Source organism: Chelonoidis abingdonii, chromosome 2 (genome assembly GCF_003597395.2).
Source record: "Chelonoidis abingdonii isolate Lonesome George chromosome 2, CheloAbing_2.0, whole genome shotgun sequence".
Taxonomy (NCBI): Eukaryota; Metazoa; Chordata; order Testudines; family Testudinidae; genus Chelonoidis; species Chelonoidis abingdonii.
Window position 1 is genome coordinate 165,646,291 of NC_133770.1, and position 19,857 is coordinate 165,666,147.

General features: G+C 42.6%; 1 protein-coding gene across 1 annotated transcript; it reads left to right on the top strand.

Moving 5' to 3' along the window:
- Positions 1-3,728: 3,728 nt before the first annotated feature.
- ASH2L (ASH2 like, histone lysine methyltransferase complex subunit) lies at positions 3,729-19,352 on the top strand. The gene is made up of 17 exons (XM_032774616.2): positions 3,729-3,837; positions 4,109-4,178; positions 6,485-6,630; positions 8,334-8,422; positions 8,881-8,975; positions 9,215-9,310; positions 9,535-9,630; positions 10,802-10,877; positions 11,949-11,966; positions 13,523-13,616; positions 14,142-14,359; positions 14,549-14,716; positions 15,323-15,516; positions 16,159-16,251; positions 16,764-16,862; positions 17,374-17,433; positions 18,751-19,352. The coding sequence occupies exons 4-17, from the start codon at positions 8,350-8,352 to the stop codon at positions 18,856-18,858; spliced, it is 1,488 nt and encodes a 495-aa protein (XP_032630507.2). The 5' UTR covers positions 3,729-3,837; positions 4,109-4,178; positions 6,485-6,630; positions 8,334-8,349; the 3' UTR covers positions 18,859-19,352.
- Positions 19,353-19,857: the final 505 nt, after the last annotated feature.

Here is a 19,857-nt window from a genome sequence, read left to right on the forward strand (position 1 = left end):
AAGATTGCCACATCTGAAACCAGCAACTTCAACTTCCCAGCCTCTTATGGGACAGAACTGATTCCCTGTGGGTGAGGCAGAAGGATTTCCCTGCCTGAGTTCCACTCCTCTGCTGTAAGACTCCGGCTTGGCTATGTGAGATGTCCCTTTCCCAGGCTTGAGAGCCACCACTCCAGCCCGAGCCATAACATTTACACAAACTCTGCTAGCCGGGATCCAGGCCTGGAGGCCTCCCCAGGTGCAGTGTTGATATACCCTGCATGACCGAGGGAGATGACTAGACTAGCAGAGAGCTCTCCTCAGTGTGGTGATGCAGGAGATGGATGGGAAGGAGGTGGGGGAGATGACAGAAGATCAGGAAACTGGACAGGGGCCTGAGGAAGGGCGGGCGGCCGGGAGGGGGATGGAGTTGGTCAGTGTCTGGGGGCGCGAGAGATGGAAAGATGCCATTAGTGGTAAATTAAGAGAGAGACTTTCAGCACCAACAGGCTGGACAGCAGCTCCCCAGGATGAGGACTCCACCACAAGAAAGCAGCTCCAGGGCACTGTTACAATCCCTTTTATTTCTTCCTTGGCCAAGGAAGGCATTTGCTTTGTCTTCTGTTATTAGTTAATATTTATGTAGACTGCAGTGACTTCCCAAATTCATGATCATCTAGGCCTCCAACATAACCCCGGCTGTAGTATTTCACCCATGATTCCTACTGAGCCCAGCATTTTGTAGGAACTAGTGCACTCTGTTGAGAGAGACAAAGGGAAGTGTCTACCGGCATCCCGGCAAGGACTGCTTGCCACAAGTCTGCCCTCATTTTATGGCTTCTTACGGCTCACGTCATTGAAATACGTAGGTGTCATTGGACAACAAGTACAGTTAGAGAAGGAGGCCAAGATTTGCAATAATGGATGCCCAAAGTAAAGCTCCGGAGTACATATCTAGGCACCCACAGAAATAACCTGATTATACAGGTCAGCTCCCACTAATTGAGTTTGGTACCTAAGTCTGGATTTAGGAGTCTAACTGGAGTGAACCATTTTTAAAAACCTTTCCCTAAATTTGATTAAGATTCCTCTAGATGATCCTTCCCTCCCCTTTTAATAAATGAGCATATTTACCTCAACCTTTATCCAGATTGTGCCATTTCTATTTGTCAGTTACTATATGTGACAATCTTATCTTAGCTATCAGTGTTCAGATACCAAGATGATAAGTACCTTAGTGATACCATTAAATTGAGAAAGAAACCAAGCAAAGTAATAGAAGAGCTGATCTGAGCCTCTAAATAACAGGAAGTATATGGGATGATAACATGGCATTTGCTTCTGAACAAGCCTATTTCTTCCTGCTTTTTGTCTATCTGAGCCCCAAACCATTATATAAACAAGGGGAGCAGATGGGTCCTAATACCAGGGAGACCTTGGTTTCTTTGGTAAATTGGACATTTGTCACTGTTTGTATTACAGTAGCACTCCAAGGCCCCTGTCATGATGAGGGGTGTCATTGTACAGAAGAAGATACAAACATAAAAGAAAAGGACAGTCCAGGCCCCAAGTACTTTACAACCGGAAAAGGAACAAGAGGCATCAGGACAACATGGCATAGACAAGGCTGACAGAAACAAGAATGCAAGGTTGTATAGTCAATTAGCTCAGCATGACATTTGGAGGCTTAAATGTTTAAATAAGACAAATGCTGACGAGACCATGGTGATGGGTGCAATGTAAGAACATGAATAGGATGGAATATTAATGAATCACTAATTGGCCACACACCTAGCCAGGATCACTAGCCAGTGTACCTGGGTATAGAGATGGGTCATTCAAAGGCACTGGAAGTAGGACAGGGTCTGTTCATATTGAGTTGGGGAGGGCATTTGTCCAACTCTTGCCCATTTGGATGTGCAGTTAATGGCAAGGTTGATGCTGTTATTTCTTCCTTTAATGTTCCATGTTTTAAACCACTCACATAGCACGTCAAAGGGCCTCATTGAATGGATGGGAACTTCTCCTTTGATGTCTCAGGCTCATTCAATCACAGGACTCTTCCCTCTCTGTTGGAAAATATTGCAAACTTTTGAGAAAAGATTCATATTCCTTTTGGAGATGCCTGAGAGGCTATCGAAGGCTGGTGATCTGGGCACATGACCAGGAGCCAAGAACAGCAGAGCTCTTCTGTTGGGCCTGTCAATGAATCATTATGTGACCCTGGGCAAGTCACTTTGCCTCGTTGTGTCTCAGTTTCTCCCCCTGTAAGATAGGGATAGCATTTCACAGGGATGCTGTGATGGTGAAGGCCTTTGTCCCTCTCACATTAATGGGAGTATTGACACTGACTTCAGGGAGAGTCCCATTGTCTGTGAGTTAATGTTTGTGCAGTGCTTTGAAGATGAAAGTTACTTTCGAAGTGAAAGCAGTAAAGAGTCCTGTGGCACCTTATAGACTAACAGACGTATTGGAGCATAAGCATTTGTGAGTGAATAGTCTATAAGGTGCCACAGGACTCTTTGCTGCTTTTACAAATCCAGACTACCACGGCTATCCCTCTGATACTTTAGAAGTAGTAATTACACTGCCAGGGTCTGGCAAGTGCATCTGTGAACCACTTCCTTCTATTAGATTATTAGCTGAGAGAAATCTTACCTGTATTAAAGTAGTTTCTATAAGCCAGTGGTTCTCAACCAGGAGTCTGGGGGCTGGGGCCCCCTGGGAGGCCATGAGCAGGTTGCAGGGAGGCTGCCAAGCAGGGCTAGCATGAGACTTGTTGAGGCCCAGAGCAGAAAGCTGAAGCCCCACCACATGGGGCTGAAGCCTGAGGCCCTGAAGCCTGCCACCTGGAGCTGAAGCCAAAGCCTGGGCAAGTTAGCTTTGCGGGGCCCCCTGTGGCATGGGTCTCTGGGCAATTGTCCTGCTTGCTACCCCCTAACACTAGCCCTAGTTTTTATATGTAGAAAGCCTATTGTTGTGGCACACCTGGGCTGTGGAGTGTTATAGCATGTTGTGGGGGCCTCATAAGGAAAAAGGTTGAGAACCCTGATATAGGTCTCAAATCAAGGATTAAAACGCCATTGTGGTAGGTATGGACAGACAGGCATATCCCTTCTTCAGAGTTTAAAAGCTTTAGTTTGAGGAAAGGTGCAACTGTGGCAGCTGGAGGGGAAGCAAACTAAGGGAGGACAAAGTAATAGTGATACTGATGAATTTTAATGGAGACAAAACAAACAGATGCGTTAGTTGGTGTCGGTCTTGCTTTGAGCAGGGGGTTGGACTAGATGACCCCCTGAAGTCCCTTCCAATCCTGATATTCTATGAGTTGCGGCAATCTCAGGTTACCAGCTGCCCTTTTGGCAGAACCGCTTCTCTTCAGCAGCTAGATGCCTGGGAGCCTGGTGAGGTCACAGCCTAGCAGTATGACATCAGCATCGTGCCGGCATGATACTGAGGTGCAGTATGTTGATTCACTGCACAACGGGGGACATGCAGCGCAGCACGCTGATGTCACGGCACGGCACATCACAGTAAGGTCACTGCACTGCAGTGGGCTGATGTCATGGTGTGACACGGTGAGGTGACGGCAAGGCCCGCGGATGTCACTGCGCGGCAGGACGCTACCGCTCCGTGATGGGACCCAGCGCTGGCATCGCCCCTTTATGGAAGGGAAAGGAAATCCCGCGAGAGCCCAGGCGAGAGTTTGGTGCGACTGCGCGGGAGGGAGATGGCGGCGGCGGCGGCGGGAGCAGCGGTGGCGCCGGCGCCGGAGGAAGGGGAGGTGGCGGCGCCGGAGGCCGCGGCCGGGGACCCCCCGGGACCCCCTGAGCAGGGCGCTGGGGACTCCGAGACCGGGTGAGGCCGGGGGAGTGGATGGGAGCCGCCCGGTTACCCCGGGCGCTGCCCCTGCAGAGCCCCCCCCGTTACCCTTGGCGGGGAGGAGGCGGGGCGCTGCCCGCCTGGAGCGAGACGCCGCCGGTACCCCAGGGTGGAGGAGGCGGGGGGCGCTGCTCCTGCAGAGCCCCCCCCGTTACCCTTGGCGGGGAGGAGGCGGGACGCTGCTTACTTGGAGCAGGGCCCCTGGTTACCTCGGGGGCTTCTCACCGTCTCTCTCCTGTCCATGCAGGGGGGACACCACCCTGGTCGATGTCACCGCTGGCTTGGAGACCGAGTCCTCTAATGGGAAGGATCCCCTGGTCCGTGAGTTCTGCAGGGCCGGGGAGGGGCAGCTCCATGGGGCGCTGGCACCAAGTCCCTAGCGGGTTGGAGGAATCCCTGCGGGGCAGGGACCGTTTTTTCATGTGTTTGTGCAGCAGCTGGCACAAGGAGAGTCTGATCCCTGATGGGTGCCTTTGGGCATTGCCACATTACAAAGGAGGCATAACAGTGTGTTGCCTGTGGTATGTTGCTTGTGTGCATGCCCTGCAGTCTGGATCTGGCTCACTGTGCCAGAAAGCCTCTGTGTGTAACTTGTCAGACCATGCATGTGGGTCACCTGTGTGCTCATCCCTAAGATGTTTTCATTAACCCCAGAGGGGTTGCCCCATGAATGAACTGAATCATTTTGTACGTAAAGTGCAAAGTATTTCTGTGGGCTGGACACAGACCTCGCAGGTTGGGGCGTCATTAACACCTATGCAAAGCAGGAATAAAATTATACAACTGGTGTAAGGTCTGGCCCACCAAAGGAAAATTTGTATGTATTTTTTTGCGTGCTTGCTCAGAATAAGAATAGAGAACTTAGTAGGTGCCTGTGCCTTGTCTATAGGTGGGGCCCTACCAAATTCACGGTCCATTTGGGTCAATTTCACAGTCATAGAACTTAAAAATCATAAATTTCATTATTTCAGCTATTTAAATCTGAAATTTCATGGTGTTGTAATTGTAGGGGTCCTGACCCAAAAAGGAGTTCCGGTGGGCCTGGTTGTCACAAGGTTATAGTGGAGGAGTAGGGGGGTTGCGGTCGGTACTGCTAAACTTCCGTCTGTGCTGCTGGTGGTAGCAGTGCTGCCTTCAGAGCTGGGCAGCCAGAAAGCAACGGCTGCTGGCTGGGAGCCAAGCCCTGAAGGCACCTGCAGCAGTAAGGCTGGCATAGTATGGTATTGCCACTTTACCTCTGCTCTGCTGCCTGCAGAGCTGGGCCTTCAGTCAGCAGCTGCCACTCTCCAGCCACCCGGCTCTGAAAGCAGCAGCGCAGAAGTACGGGTGGCATGGTATCGCCACCCTTACTTCTGAACTGCTGCTGGCAGGGCGCTGCCTTCAGAGCTGGGCACCCAGGCAGCGCAGAAGTAAGGGTGGCAATACTGCAACCCCCCTAAAATAATCTTGCGACACCCCCTCCCACCCGCAACTCTCTTTTGGGTCAGGATCCCCAATTTGAGAAATGTTTGTCTTCCCTGTGTAATCTGTATAGTAGAGGATAAAATCACACAAAAGACCAGATTTCACAGTCCGTGGCGCATTTTTCATGGCCATGAATTTGGTAGGGCCTATATATAGAGTCCAATGTTGGCAGAGCCAGTGCAAAAAAATATTAAAAATGTGTGCAAACGTTTGTAGTGTAAATTTCCTCAATGTGTGGCACATTTTTATTTGGAAGCATCTTACAGTCTCTACCCAGATGTAAATAGATACACAAAGCAGTCGGGTGGCAGAGAATCTTGCCTAATATATTTTCTCCGGTGGTCAAGCTTAAAGCTTGTTTTTTTTAAATGTTCTTTTGGTACTTAACAACACCAAAAGCTTAGTACACCTGGCCTGATTCACTTATTACTTTGGGAGGAAACTGTCATAAAGATGCTTGCAGAAAACTCTTTTTTGTCTTTACTAGTGTATTATTCACTGTTGATTAGCACAGAAGAAGGGGAAATATAATTAAAAATATAAAATACTTCCCAGGAGGCATCAATAAAATGTTATTAGCTATCAGCGGCGTGGCAAAGCATGAAATGTCAGAGGCCTTGAAAGACTAAAGTTACAGATTGGCTCGGGTACAGCTGGATTCAGACTAGCGATGGAATGAAAATGCTGGAACTGCGAACTATGTAAAGAAATTCAAACTGAAATTTCAAAAAGTTACTTTTTAAAAGCCATTGCTGTATATGAACAATTAAACATATTCCTTGAGTCCAGAGAGAAAAATTTTTCTCATTTTGGCTTTTATTCACCTCTAAATCTCCTCTCCCTTAACTTACCATGCTATATTGGTCACCTATGCAAAAGGCAATTTTTGATTCAGCAGCTAAAATTGTCACCTGTTTCCATGGAGATGCTCTTGTGGCTGTCTCTGCTGTCTGACACCATCCAGTAGTTAAACCCATTCGCAGCAGAGTTGTACCTCAACTATTGGCATTTTGAAGAAATGAGAAATCTTTTGATCCTTTTAACTTTAGCTATCTCTACAGGGGACTGTAATGGACAAAATATGACTTGATTGACATGGGATTGTTCTTGGCACTCTGTTTAATCAAGTCCAGACCTGTTAATGCTCCTATGATTGCAGGAAGGTGCTGGGGACAGTTCTGAAGTCTTGGACACTCAGACAGGTTCAGTGGATGAAGAGAATGGGCGACAGCTTGGAGAGATAGAGCTGCAGTGCGGGATTTGTACAAAGTGGTTCACAGCGGACACCTTTGGCATTGATACTACGTATGTAATAACTCTCGTTAGTACTCTGCAGATAATCTGTTCTTCTCTTCATATATCAGTACTTATGGCTGCTCAGCACCATAGTATTTTAGTATCTTCCAGAATTTACTCTAAAGTCTATTGAACTTCTCTGTAAAATGGTAGTTTGTTTTTTAAGAACAAACTCCAACCCAGGAACGGCATACTTGCTTGTGAAGTGCTTTTGATTCCAGCTGAGGGAGGTCTCCAAAAAGCACAGTTAACTTAGAGCTAGGGTTGCTCAGGGCTAATTTTTGTATCAGTGCACTCACTAAAAATCAAGGAAATTCCCAGTTAAGGCAAACATAACAACCACATGCACCCTCAGATTTCAAAAAGTTAAAAAGCTTAGTGAAGCAGAGCTAAGGAAAGTAACACATACAGTAGAACCTCAGAATTACAAACTGACCAGTCAACCACATGCCTCAATTTGGAACCAGAAGTACGCAATCAGGCAGCAGAGATCAGAAAGAAAAAGCAAATACAGTACAGTACGGTGTTAAATTGTCCCTTGTTAAGTAGTTTTTTTGGAGGGTTTTTTTTTAAAAGGACATGGCAAGGAAACTGTTTCTGTACTTTTAAATTTAAGATAGTTAAAAGCAGCATTTTTCTTCAGCAGTTAAGTTTAAAAGTTATATTTAGTCAATGTTCAGTTGTAAACTTTTGAAGGAGGAACCATAACGTTGTGTTAAGAGTTATGAACATTTCAGATCTATGAACAGTCACTATTCTTGAGGTGTTCATAACTCTGGGGTTCTGCTGTGTCATTACAAGAGATTCTGAACATTTTTTTACATCACAAAGGTGATGGAGTGAAGAATTTTGTTTATTAAAAGATTCAGATCCTAAACTCAGTCAAATCAGTACATTTTGAAAAGATACTGCCAGGCAGAGGAAGTGCTAAATCTAAGTTTTGTTTTGTTTTAAACAAAAATGGAAATATTTAGAATGTAAATTCCCTGGGGGAAAAGACCTTGTCTTCCTATTTTGTTTGTGTAGAGTCTAGCACATTGAGAGTTATGTAAACAATATAACACAGCTTTACATAACACAAAGTGTTTATATTTTTCTTTCAGTTCAATGAAAAATCTTTGTTTGCATTTAGACATTTTCCTGAAGTATTTGCAGCCTTGGGCTATTGCATGAGACAAATGTGAAACTGACTTAAAAAGGGATTGGGGGGAGGGAAGAGAGAGTTGGCTAGTTTTATATTTGCTGACTGAAGAGCAAAAAAGTAAAGAGACACTGTAAATGGCAAGTAAGTTCAATTTAATATTTGAGGTGTCTAAGGAATCTTCTTTTTAAAGGTAACTTTAATGTGTGTGAAATAAAAATTTAGTTTTAAAATGGACTTGGTTAGTGTTTTATGGGGAAGTTTTCTATAGCTATAGATGTACCTTGACTAATCCATGGTTCATTGTTAAAGGCCCCGAGTTGCTTTCAGCTTACCTTGGTGGCCAAATTTCAGGACTGCTTCTTAAAGCAGAAAAATGACATTTAGTCCATATTCACGTTTTCCAGAATTTAATAGTTTTCATTGTTGTTGACACTGAGTTACCAGATCTGATGAAAACATCAGTGAATGTGTGTGGGGGAATTTTTTAATGAAGAAAGAATAATCATTTTCTTTTTCTGATGTAATGGAAAAGCTGTGGATAGTGTCAAATGATTTTGCTGTTTCACAGGTCATGTCTGCCTTTCATGACCAACTACAGTTTCCATTGCAATGTCTGTCATCACAGCGGGAACACATACTTTCTAAGAAAACAAGCAAGTAAGTAAAAACAAATGCTTACTGCAAAAGCTTGATTTTCTTTCCCTCTTTGAATCTTTGTTGGGGATGGAATGGTCCTGTGTGACCTTTGTCCTGTAGCTGGTTAAAGTCTGTCTGTGGGTCTGGTGAAGATTTGCGGTGCTGATTGCAACACAGCCTGCTGGAGAGCTGACTTCTCTAGATCTGGAGGATGCCACCATTGCAAATGAATTTCTTAGGTTGGTAGAATTCTTACCTTCAGCCAAGGCTCCTCTTTTTATGAGCACATAACTCACTCTAGCATCCTCATTTCCAAAACTCAGGATATTGTAGATGCAAAGCCAACTAATAGAAGTTCATCTAAGCTTAGATCTGCTGTGTTCTTAGTATTTACCAACCTTATTGTTATATATAAATACACTTGACCTTCATCATCAAGGATGTAACTAGTTTTGGTGTATTTTTGTTTTGTTTTTAAGATCTGAAGGAAATGTGCCTTAGTGCTCTGGCCAACTTGACGTGGCAGTCAAGGACACAGGATGAGCACCCAAAAACTATGTTCTCAAAAGACAAGGTACAGATATAATTAGACAGTTCCATCTGAACGTGAGTTATGACTTGACAAAAAGGGAATTTGCCTAGATCCACAAGTTCAGACAAAAATTGACAATGTGAGCTGTCAGTTTCACCGGCTCTGATAGGTCCATTATGTGTATGCTCTGGAGTTGAAAGATATGTTGGCTTAATAAAGTAATTTTAACTCTTATCATATAACTGTTTTAAGGCCTCATTTTATTAACTTTTTTTTAATAGGATATTATACCGTTTATTGACAAGTACTGGGAGTGTATGACAACTAGACAGAGACCTGGAAAAATGACGTGGCCAAATAACATTGTAAAAACAATGGTAAGTAATGAAAAGTTTAAATTTGCAGAGGATCTTTGTTAATGTTTGACCTGCTTTCTGATAGTCTTATCTGAGGATAATTAGAATTGAACTAGAAAAATAGTTCAGACATTAATACTGTCCCTGTGACTTCTTACTTTGTGGTGTGTATCTACTGTAAATTTTACAGTTATTCTTGGGCATGACTTGGTCTTCTGAAGGTGTTTCTAACTCCCATATTTCAGTGTAAAGAAAGGGATGTGTTCTTGGTGAAAGAGCATCCAGACCCAGGTAGTAAAGATCCTGAGGACGATTATCCAAAGTTTGGGCTACTAGATCAGGTACGTGACTGAGGCGCAGGAAAGTTCTCCCTTCTGCTCCATGGTTCTCATGACTCGATGTAACTAATATTAAGAGCATTTGAGCATTAGGACTTCATATTGCATTGCCAAAGACTGTGGTACATGAATGTGCATTGAATGAAAGGTGTGTTTATAAACATAACAATGCATATTTAAGTACACATTTGGAAAGTACGCATGTTTGCCTGCTGTTTGACAATGTATTTACAGTAAGAAACTGGAGACCCCCAGGAATTTAATTCCAGAGACCTAGTTAACTTTTCTGATACAAATTCCCATTATATGTCCTCTTTAGCACATTCTGTGCGGTTGTGCTGTGCTGCTGTTCCAGCTCTGCTGGAGAAACATTCAAGTCAAAAGAATATGGGAATGTTGGGAATTCTACCCACCAGCTGCCTGGCTAAACTCAGTTGCATGATTTGGCAATAATTCTGGAAAGGATGCGTGATAGTCTACTATTGTTGGGTGCTAATCCTTTATTTTCTGGTATGTGCAAGGGCTTTTAAAAGATATCTCTATTTTTATGGCCCTTGTTGCACTCTCTGATGGCATCAGAAATACTCATTCTTAATGCTTTTCTGGTAACATTATGGTGTAATTGAAACAGAGTCCTGCCTTTAGTAATGGAGACTATCCTGTTGTTCTCCTCATCCTTTGTGTTGTGACTCACTCAAAATGCATGCAGGAATCTTGCCTCCATTTTTAAAAGGCATGTCCCTCAGCCAGCGTGGTCTAGCATATAGGAAGGCTTAAGATCTCTACTAACTTATTCCTAGCTGTTTATATGGCATACATGGTGCACAATCCCAGAGATTGGTAACTTCTGATGCTATGTGACTGTTTCTTAGCACAAATAAAAACGGTAAGAGCTTGACCCACAGGGGACTATGGCTGTGTAGTTTGGGTCCTTTTTTTAGAACTAGAAAAAACATAATCCATCCCAAGGTATTAGATGTAAGACTTCTACCCTGAACTTGTTGTTTTATGCCGTGCTGCTAAAGTTTCAATAGCACTTCAATTCTTGGAAATCCTCAAGACCAAAAACTTCTTGCTCAGACTTTGAACTAGACACATGCTCTCAGAACAAGTGGTAAGTACTAACCGGCCCATAAATCTGTAATATTGTTAAACTGAGTTTTTCTTTTTTCAGGACCTTGCTAATATTGGTCCAGCATACGATAACCAGAAGCAGAGCAATGCTGTATCTACTAGTGGAAACTTAAATGGCAAGTTCTTTAATTTTACTAAAAGAAAATGTGCTGAATATTTATTTGGAAATATTTCGCATTTTTTTCAAAGTCCTACAGCTGAGCACATCCTCTGTTATATTAACGTTAATGTTTACAGCTTAATAAAAATTAAACACCTATTAGCCTGTATGTAAATAGTCTCATAACGGCTATTTCCAGAATTTATTGAGCCAAAATTTAAATCTGTCTTGTTTTTCTGTAGTGATATAAATTAGGTTTTACCCCATCACAGATGCATAAGATGATCACACTTTTAGACAGCTGAACATACCATAGTAGTACACGTGCTTGCAAGACAGCTGTTTAAAAAACTGATACCTTCACTGAAAACAGAGTTTGCCTTCCTCTTTCTCTGTCTAACCCCAAAATGTTGATTTTAATTGTGACAGAACATTATCACGCAAACTTCCCTTTCCTCATTCTGAGATTTCAGGAGCACTTGGGAAACTTTATTCAATTATACATTTCCGTGTAATGCTCACTTGCAGCTTAGTGCTCTCCCCCTTAGAGGAATGACCGTGCGGATGGAGTAATCTCTTCGGCTCTGCCCATACTATGAGCTAGAGGAGTGATTGCCCGCTTGCCAACATGTACTCGTGGCTGCAGCAGCATGGCTCAGCTGTCCACCGGGTTCAGGTGGGTTTGTATTCCACTGCTGCATCCCATGTTGCCATGGCTACACAACTATTTATACCCACGTAGCGTGAGAATGTCTGTGCAAGCTGGGAGTCACTTCCCTTGCTCAAAGTGCGCGCACAGCGTTCATGTGTGAGGCAAACTTTTTACTGGTACCTAATATAAACTAGCCACAAAAAAGTGCTGGTTGTGCATGGTGTTAAACCATTTCTCAGTAACCCCACGACCCTGCATTATCTAGTGCCTAACCTGAAGTGGTTCTCTTTTTAAATAAATAAATAAATAAAAATGTGCACCTGTCCATCATTGCAGATCTCTGAGATGTATATTGTCTCCATTTCATGCACTGGTTATGTTTTCCTTTAGTTATTAAAATTTGACAAATACATGGTGCCACTTCTGTCCTTACAGGTGGAGCCTCTTTGGGAGGTGAATATTTACCTTTCAGCTTCTAAAACTTAAGTATTATTGTGGTTTGGAAAAGCTTTTTTGCTCAATTGTCTTAGAAGCTAAAGTGAATTAAAAATCTGAAGCGTGTCCTAAAAATGATTGTAGTAATATTTAATATGAAACAGTAATTCCAGTTTTTAATGTTTAGCAGTTAGAAGCTTTTAAATTGTCATATTCTGCCTCACATGACTGATGCAAAGTGTCCCTTTCACTTTAATTTGTTCTCTCGTATAGGATTCAATTTGTTACATTCTGAACTTCAGTTTAGTATCAGATAACTGGCTTTTGAAGAATTGGTGTATTAAACACAAGCACAGAATTTACACTGTGCTATTGATCAGGTAAAATTCAGACATGCTGGGGTAGCTTTAGTTTTTTGTGGTTTATAAACCTACTATGACAAACTACAGTGTTAGTAATCTGCAGTGTAGATACAAACAAGTACAGTTTTTAGATCAGTTCATGTTTGTGCAGAATATGATCTGTCTCCAAGGTCTCAATCCCTTACGCTGCAAAAGGTATGCTGATAATTTAAAAGCTTGCTACCTTTTTAGTTACGGTACACTACGCAGTTGTTAAAGGTGTTTCACTGCAGTACAGCAAAATCGTGTATTCTTTCATTTTTAGGTTGGTACTGTAAGTAAGCTATATTTTTCCTCTGGGGGATGTGATGTATTTTATCACTTTAGCTAATAGTATATTCAATACAGGTTCAAAGTAATTTGGTTTATCAAATACATTAAAGGAGTTGGGACACTAATTTGGCATAATTCTGGTGTTAGATGTTCTGTTTTGTCTTACCCTGCAGTTTGATGAAACTAGTGTTGAAGACATTAATATTAACATGAAATGCCTTGCTCTTAATATTTACATTGCAAAAAATAACAATTTTGGAAACACTGCAGAGAAACACCTTTTTATTGCTTTTTATTTTCCTCATTTTGGTGTATTTCATTTTATATATTGAACTTAATGTTAAGTGCTTACTGCTGAAGCAGATATTGTGTGTTAGTGTATCGCAAGCATATTGTAAATCATTGAGGCAACTGATAGTCTACTTAAAATGGGAAAAAGTTGACTTTGGGAGCGGGGGTTACTTCTGCAAAAACAAATTAAATCCTTTGTTGTCCTCGTGTGTTTGGAACTTCCATGAAAGTGTGTCAACATTTTGCTCTCAAACTAAATATACAAATACCACCATTTGGAAAGAAAACTATGGGCAAGTAAAGATTTATAATTCACGTAAGAAAATTGTTGAGTTTCCTCCTGTTCAGTGAGTTTTGATAAACTGACTTTATTATCCACACATTTCTCTTAAAACTGATTCGAGACTACAGATAAATTTTATCTTTTGCTAGATTAGTTTTCTCTGAATGGTGTCAATGTCAAACTTCTATATAAGTTTGTTTTTCGTTTAATGAAGCCATTTGATAGTGACACACATGGAGTTTCTGCTCTCACAGATTCCCTGTATCACCAACTGTTGCATATAAAGCACTAGCTGATGTGGATTTGTGGGTAATTTCTCTCCAAAGGGGGCATTCCAGCAGGAGGTAGTGGGAAAGGAAGAGGAGCAAAACGCAAACAGCAAGATGGAGGGACCACAGGAACAGCCAAGAAAACCAGAAGGTAAATAGAAAGACACAGGCTAAGTGAAGTAACTTAACAGTGGCAGATGGACAAAGTACAGGAAAATATAGGGAACACTCTTGTATTGGCCAGGGTTATGAGGGTGGTCTTTCTTAACAACAGAATAAGTGCCTCCCATCTGTGATGCAGTTCTGCACATGCTATTTGGAAATTAAGAGGGTGCAACCTTGTTATAAACGTTAATCTCCCACAGTTCAATCTAACATTTTGATATAATCTGTCCTCACACTAAGCTGTAGACCATCATATAATATAAACTTCCTATATGTGACTATACGCGCAGCTGTTTTAGAAACTGTCACTTTGAGCACCACTTAAGGTCGTCAGCGGTGGGATGCTGTAGTCATCTACATGTCTTTGTAAAAGGCGGGGAAGTATTTGAAGGGTGGCTTTGCTTAAGGAAATGATTAGAATGTTGTTGGTGTCTCTAGCGGTTTATGGGTATGTGGTTCCTGGCAATTATGCTGAAGTCAATGCTAACATTTTTCCTTGTGCTTTTTCCAGTGACCCTTTGTTTTCTGCTCAGCGCTTGCCACCTCATGGTTACCCTCTGGAGCACCCCTTTAATAAAGATGGATATCGTTACATTCTGGCTGAGCCTGACCCCCATGCGCCTGATCCAGAGAAACTGGAGCTAGACTGCTGGGCAGGAAAACCTATTCCTGGAGATCTCTACAGAGCATGTCTATATGAACGAGTCCTCCTAGCATTGCATGACCGAGGTAAGCTGGATAGCCAGCTCCCTGTATGAGGGATCTTCTCTATAACCTCACTGTCTCAGTTAGTAAAGCTTCAAAACATAATTGTGCTGGGAAACAAACATGGATGTTAAATTGAGCATCGCAACCTTTGATCTGTTCACTCACCTGCTTGTTAATTACAAATCGCATCTGTCTTTCTAACTTCTGTAGCACCTCAGCTAAAGATCTCTGATGACAGACTGACGGTTATCGGAGAGAAAGGGTACTCCATGGTACGAGCCTCACATGGAGTGCGGAAGGGAGACTGGTACTTTGAGATATCTGTGGATGAGATGCCTCCAGACACAGCTGCCAGACTTGGCTGGTCACAGCCACTAGGTAAATTAATGCTGAAGACCCCTTAGGAAAGCAAAGCTGCTTGCTCTGGTTTTCATTCCCTGCAATTTGAGTAGCTCAGACCCCTGAACAATAAGCCTCAGTACTAACTCTAGAGAGGAAATTGATGTTGATTGGTTCTGTAAGTGCTAGAACCCTTAAGTATATTTTTCTGAGAATGTGATTGGAGCAGGACTGCTGCAAAGGCTTTGGAGTATTGTGTAGTGAGTCATAGTGCCTGAGTGCATAGTTTCCTGCTTGAGTACAGATTAGTCCTGCGGACTCTTGGCCTCACTGGTGCTGGCTGGGCCTCGCTAATCACTTTAGGGTTTATTAAGTCTAGTCCAGTTCAGCAGTCCGTGCCATAGTTTTAAGAGCTAACAGTAGGTGTGTCATGAATATTTATGAAGTAAATATTTTCAGTATTTAGTGAAAAACTTTGCACTGAAACACACAGAAATATGTAGCCTGGATGGAAAAATCCACGTTTCATGTAGGATTAGATGTTAGTGCCTGGTAAACCTAGCTGCTTTTAGAAACAGTACATTCATACAAGATCCTGAAGAAAAGGATCTCGTGCTTCCAGGTCTGACATCTGGTTTTCTACAGGGAACCTGCAGGCTCCCCTAGGCTATGACAAGTTCAGTTACTCCTGGCGCAGCAAGAAGGGAACAAAGTTTCATCAGTCCATAGGCAAACACTATTCAGCTGGCTATGGGCAAGGAGATGTACTGGGGTTTTATATCAGTCTTCCTGAAGATACAGAGACAGCAAAGTCACTGCCTGATACCTATAAAGATAAGGTAAGCTGGATTCCTCTAGGCTGTGCCTAGCTGGTCTGTTTGTTTAACTATACCAGACCTTGGCTATGATAAACAGGGCCCAACACTTGAACGTGTAGTAACACACAGTGGAAACTGGGCTTGTCCAAACCTCAGTCTTGCAGTAGCCCAGGCTCTATGATGAACTGGAGTCCCTCTGACTGAATGAGAGGCAAATAATGATGTGTTAACTCTTACCACTGACTAAGGAAGTAGCATGGTGTGACGGTCTAGAGGACTAGTCTTATAAGCCCCAATTGCCTTGCATAAACAAAAGTCCTTACCTGAATTCCAGACACTACAAGCGAGGGTCAGATGAGCAAGAGATGGGGAGAAGAAGAGCTTGACTACCTCCCGGTTATTCAGTAAGGCGCATCCATGTCTTGGTTCCACGAATGTGCCAATCTACAGCAATGCTGCAGATGGGACTAGTTCAGAATTCTGATTCCATACTTAATGGAGCCTCATTTGTCATTGGTGACTAGGCATTGATATATCTGGGTCTCCAGTTGTGAGGGGCTTGTGTACTAACCAGTACTATCACATCTGGTTACCATTAACTATATTACAAAAAGTAATGGTGTGAATGTCTTGCAGCCTGGCTCTGTTGCTTACCTTTTTTAGGCTTTGATCAAGTTCAAAAGTTACTTGTATTTTGAAGAGAAGGACTTTGTAGATAAAGCAGAGAAGAGCCTAAAGCAAACTCCTGGAAGTCAAGTAAGTTGGATGTTGGGAGCAGGTGGAAACTTGAGACCAGACACTTTAGAAATCCCTAGAGAACGATAGAGCACCACAAATGTATTGAACAGGTTCACTGTACATTCCCTTATAGATTTGCACTTAAGATTCTTGGTGTTCATTTATTTGAATCTTATTACACACTTTTACAAGGATGTCAAGTTGGATGGTCTCTGTTAAGCTTATACAGACTTGAATAAGCAAGTAATGCAGCTTGGGTTACACCTTCTTTGACTTGTAATAAAACACTGCAGCTAGTTACATTTTGTGGAATGCAAGATTTTAAAGACTGACTTATTTTTCAGTTACAAATGCATGAGGCATCTTGCAAAATGAAGCAAAGAGATTGTTGCTAACAGAGCATAAAGCCTGAATGCATAAGCCAACAAATTGGGGAGTGGGGGGATGAGAGAAGGGCGACTACAAATAACGTAGGGCTAGTCAGTAAAGCATGAGTGCCTCTTGATTCAGTTACTGTTTCTATTTTGCAGATAATCTTCTATAAAAATGGTGTCAGCCAAGGAGTTGCCTTTAAAGAAATTTTTGAAGGTGTTTATTTCCCTGCCATTTCTTTGTATAAGGGCTGCACGGTAGGTACATACTGAGGCAAACGTACAGCTGGTGGTGCTTGGGGGATAGGATTTGTATTATTTGTGTTGGGAGAGTGCAGAGGTGGCCCCCTATTGCACTGGGCAACGTGCAATCACAACACAAAGGGTCCCTGCCAGTGTACCATCTAAATGTTCATTGGGCGGGGGGAGTCGAACAGAACTAAGCTTTTTCCAGTGATGTGGGCCTGGTGCTTTCAGAGTACTCTTGCAATAGCTCATCTGCCTACTGTGAGCTGCAAGCAGATGTATAAAGAGACCCCACTTGAAGCTTCTCTTAATTTTAGTTCGGTTGTTATCACTAGTCTCCATAAAGCTGAGGCAAAGCACTTACCTGTGCTGGATGAGATCATACCTTTCCATGTCACCTAAAACCACCCAGCCTGTTAAATGCTGAGTGAGCAATTTCCCTTGCTACCTGGTTTTTAGTATTACTTTGCTTTGTGTTGTGCATGTCCATGTGATGCTAAATAGATCTAACTCCCTGTCACAGGTTTCAGTAAACTTTGGACCGTACTTCAAATACCCTCCAAGAAACATCACGTACCGCCCTGTAAGTACTAGTTCATAACTACATCTGCTTTTTCTTGTGCAGTTAACATGGTATAGGTTTTAAATTCAATTCTTGTATCTTCATTCTATCAACAAAAGGAAGTTCAAGATTGAGTGGACCCCTCAGTTGTTACGTTGTTCTCTTTTGGAGGGGGGCAAGGAGAAGCTAATCTGACTGTATGAACAGGCATTAATAGTAACTTTCTGCTGACTTTGTAAGGACAGCTACCTTGCCAAGGTGTGTATTTGAGCAACATTTTATTGAGCGGAAAAATAGACTGGGTTTTAAAAGTCCAAAAACACCATCTTAGCTTGAGGTACTTGATGGATGGTGCCAACTATTTCTCTGTAGTTCACATGTGCAACCTTAGACTGTTTTTATCCCATGATGTGCCTGAAGTGCAGTTCCTAAAACAAGGCCCTCTTCACCTCCAATATATTTACTAGAAGTAAAATTAGGGGGAAAAGTCTAAAATCAAGTGGCAGACTTCATCTTTCCCATTACCCTGTATTGCAGACTCTTGCTTCTGGCTCTACTGAGAGCAAGTTAGAAAAATTCAAAGAAGGATTGGACATTTACTTGGCTAATATACTGCAGTTCAAACAGCAAGTAATTCATATCTTTCAAAACACATGCTTAGGGGTCACATTATCCCACATGTGCCTCCAGTCCCTTATATTGAAGCATCTAGCCTAGGAATTGCCAGACTGGATCAGGCCTGTGTCTTCAAATACTGGAGGGTAAAAAGAAGCATTTTGCCTCTGAAGCATTGCCTTAGACTGCTCTAGAGACTCTGTCAACTCCAGTGTTCTATCTGTGAACATATGACCCCACTCACAAATGGAAGGTATTGCATCACGTATTCCTTGAACTTTCCTTTGCCCACCAGTTCTCTACTTTGAAAAGAGTGTAGGCTTGCCAAGCGTATTGTGGTGGGGGATTTGTGTTTTCTCCAATAAATCTTCTTAATTGTCCTTAACCAACTTCCTAAACAGGTATTAAAATAGAGGAATGAGCTAGATTGGAGTAGGTGAAAGCCCTGTATGTGCATTTTATTACTTAGTACAAGACTCTGGTAGTTTGAGTATTGCCTTTTCCATAGGGTATATTCTAGCAGAAAACATTCCTTGAAGGCAGTTTTGCCCATTGCTATATACAACGAAGACTTGTGTGACAGTATAAAGAAACCTTACTTCTGAAGTTAACCCATTTCCCATCAGAGAAGTGATAGAAAACAGCACAGTGCGAAGCTGTATTCTGCACCCCAAGTAATTAAAGCAGGGCTGCTGTAATCTCTTCTCTTCCCCTTCCCAACAGATGAGCGACATGGGCTGGGGTGCTGTTGTAGAGCACACATTGGCAGATGTCCTGTATCATGTGGAGACAGAAGTTGATGGAAGACGAAGCCCGCCGTGGGAGCCCTAGAGGAGATGCTGTATATACTGATTTCTTAAACACTGGACAAACATGGTTTATTTCTAGAGAATTGCAACATCAGTTTCTGAACCATCACTACTTTGTAAAGGATGAACCAGGCTCAGCTGCTACCTAACTGGCAAGTATTTATAGAGGGTTTGGGTTATTGGGGGTGTACACTATATTTTGAAAACCCAACCTCCGCCACCTGGCGTCAGTATTTGATCATATCACAACTTCATTTAATATCCAGATTAGTCACTGCACCAGGAGTGGGCAATAGCCAAACAGCCCTGCTTCATCATACATTTCAATTGAGCAGTTGTAGCCAAATACCTTAACACAGGTTAGTTGAAGGATTTTTAAAACTGTAAACAGCTTCCATACAAAGGGATCTTGCTGTACCAAAAGTACTATGTAAAACTGAAGTTATGGGGGAGAGATTGCGATTTTTATATTAACTGGCAACCAGTTTAAAATAAAACCTTTCCCCAAGCTTGTTACAGCTTTTGTCTGTTTTATGGGTAAAGACTTGAGAGCTTTGATCTGGCACACCACCTATGCTATGGAGGTTTATGATATGCTCTTAGCTTGACCCCCCTTTCTCCAGGCACTGTAGGAAACAGTGCAACATCCTTACCTTAAGGCTATGTGTAGGAGTCAGTCAGTGTACATGTCCACTTAGTCTCAAGAACTGGGGGAGTGAGTTTAAATGCATACTGCAGGGGCTATTCACTAGAACTGTGCCCACCTGATGTAAGTTAAGGTTTGACTTGCAGAGGCCAGCAGCTGTAAGCTACTTTTTAGGTCTTATGGCCCTAAAAGGTTTATTTTGTTGTGGGTAGGTGTAGAGAGCACAAGCTGAGTTATGCTTGAAAGCCTGGCCCCTGGAATTTAATCTTATGTTGTACAGCCTCAGCAATGTAGATAAAGTAGTTAATCTAGTGCCTGTAAAACACTAGATACACACTCCTCCAGGATAAGGTAATCGCAGTGGCTTGTCTCTCA

What these genes read in the sequence shown, in the direction of transcription:
- ASH2L (XM_032774616.2), top strand. Translation starts at nt 8,350, where the DNA reads ATGACCAACTACAGTTTCCATTGCAATGTCTGTCATCACAGCGGGAAC. An exon ending in CCTAGCATTGCATGACCGAG is followed by an intron (nt 14,360 to 14,548) that starts GTAAGCTGGATA and finishes TAACTTCTGTAG; the next exon opens with CACCTCAGCTAAAGATCTCT. An exon ending in AGCAAACTCCTGGAAGTCAA is followed by an intron (nt 16,252 to 16,763) that starts GTAAGTTGGATG and finishes TCTATTTTGCAG; the next exon opens with ATAATCTTCTATAAAAATGG.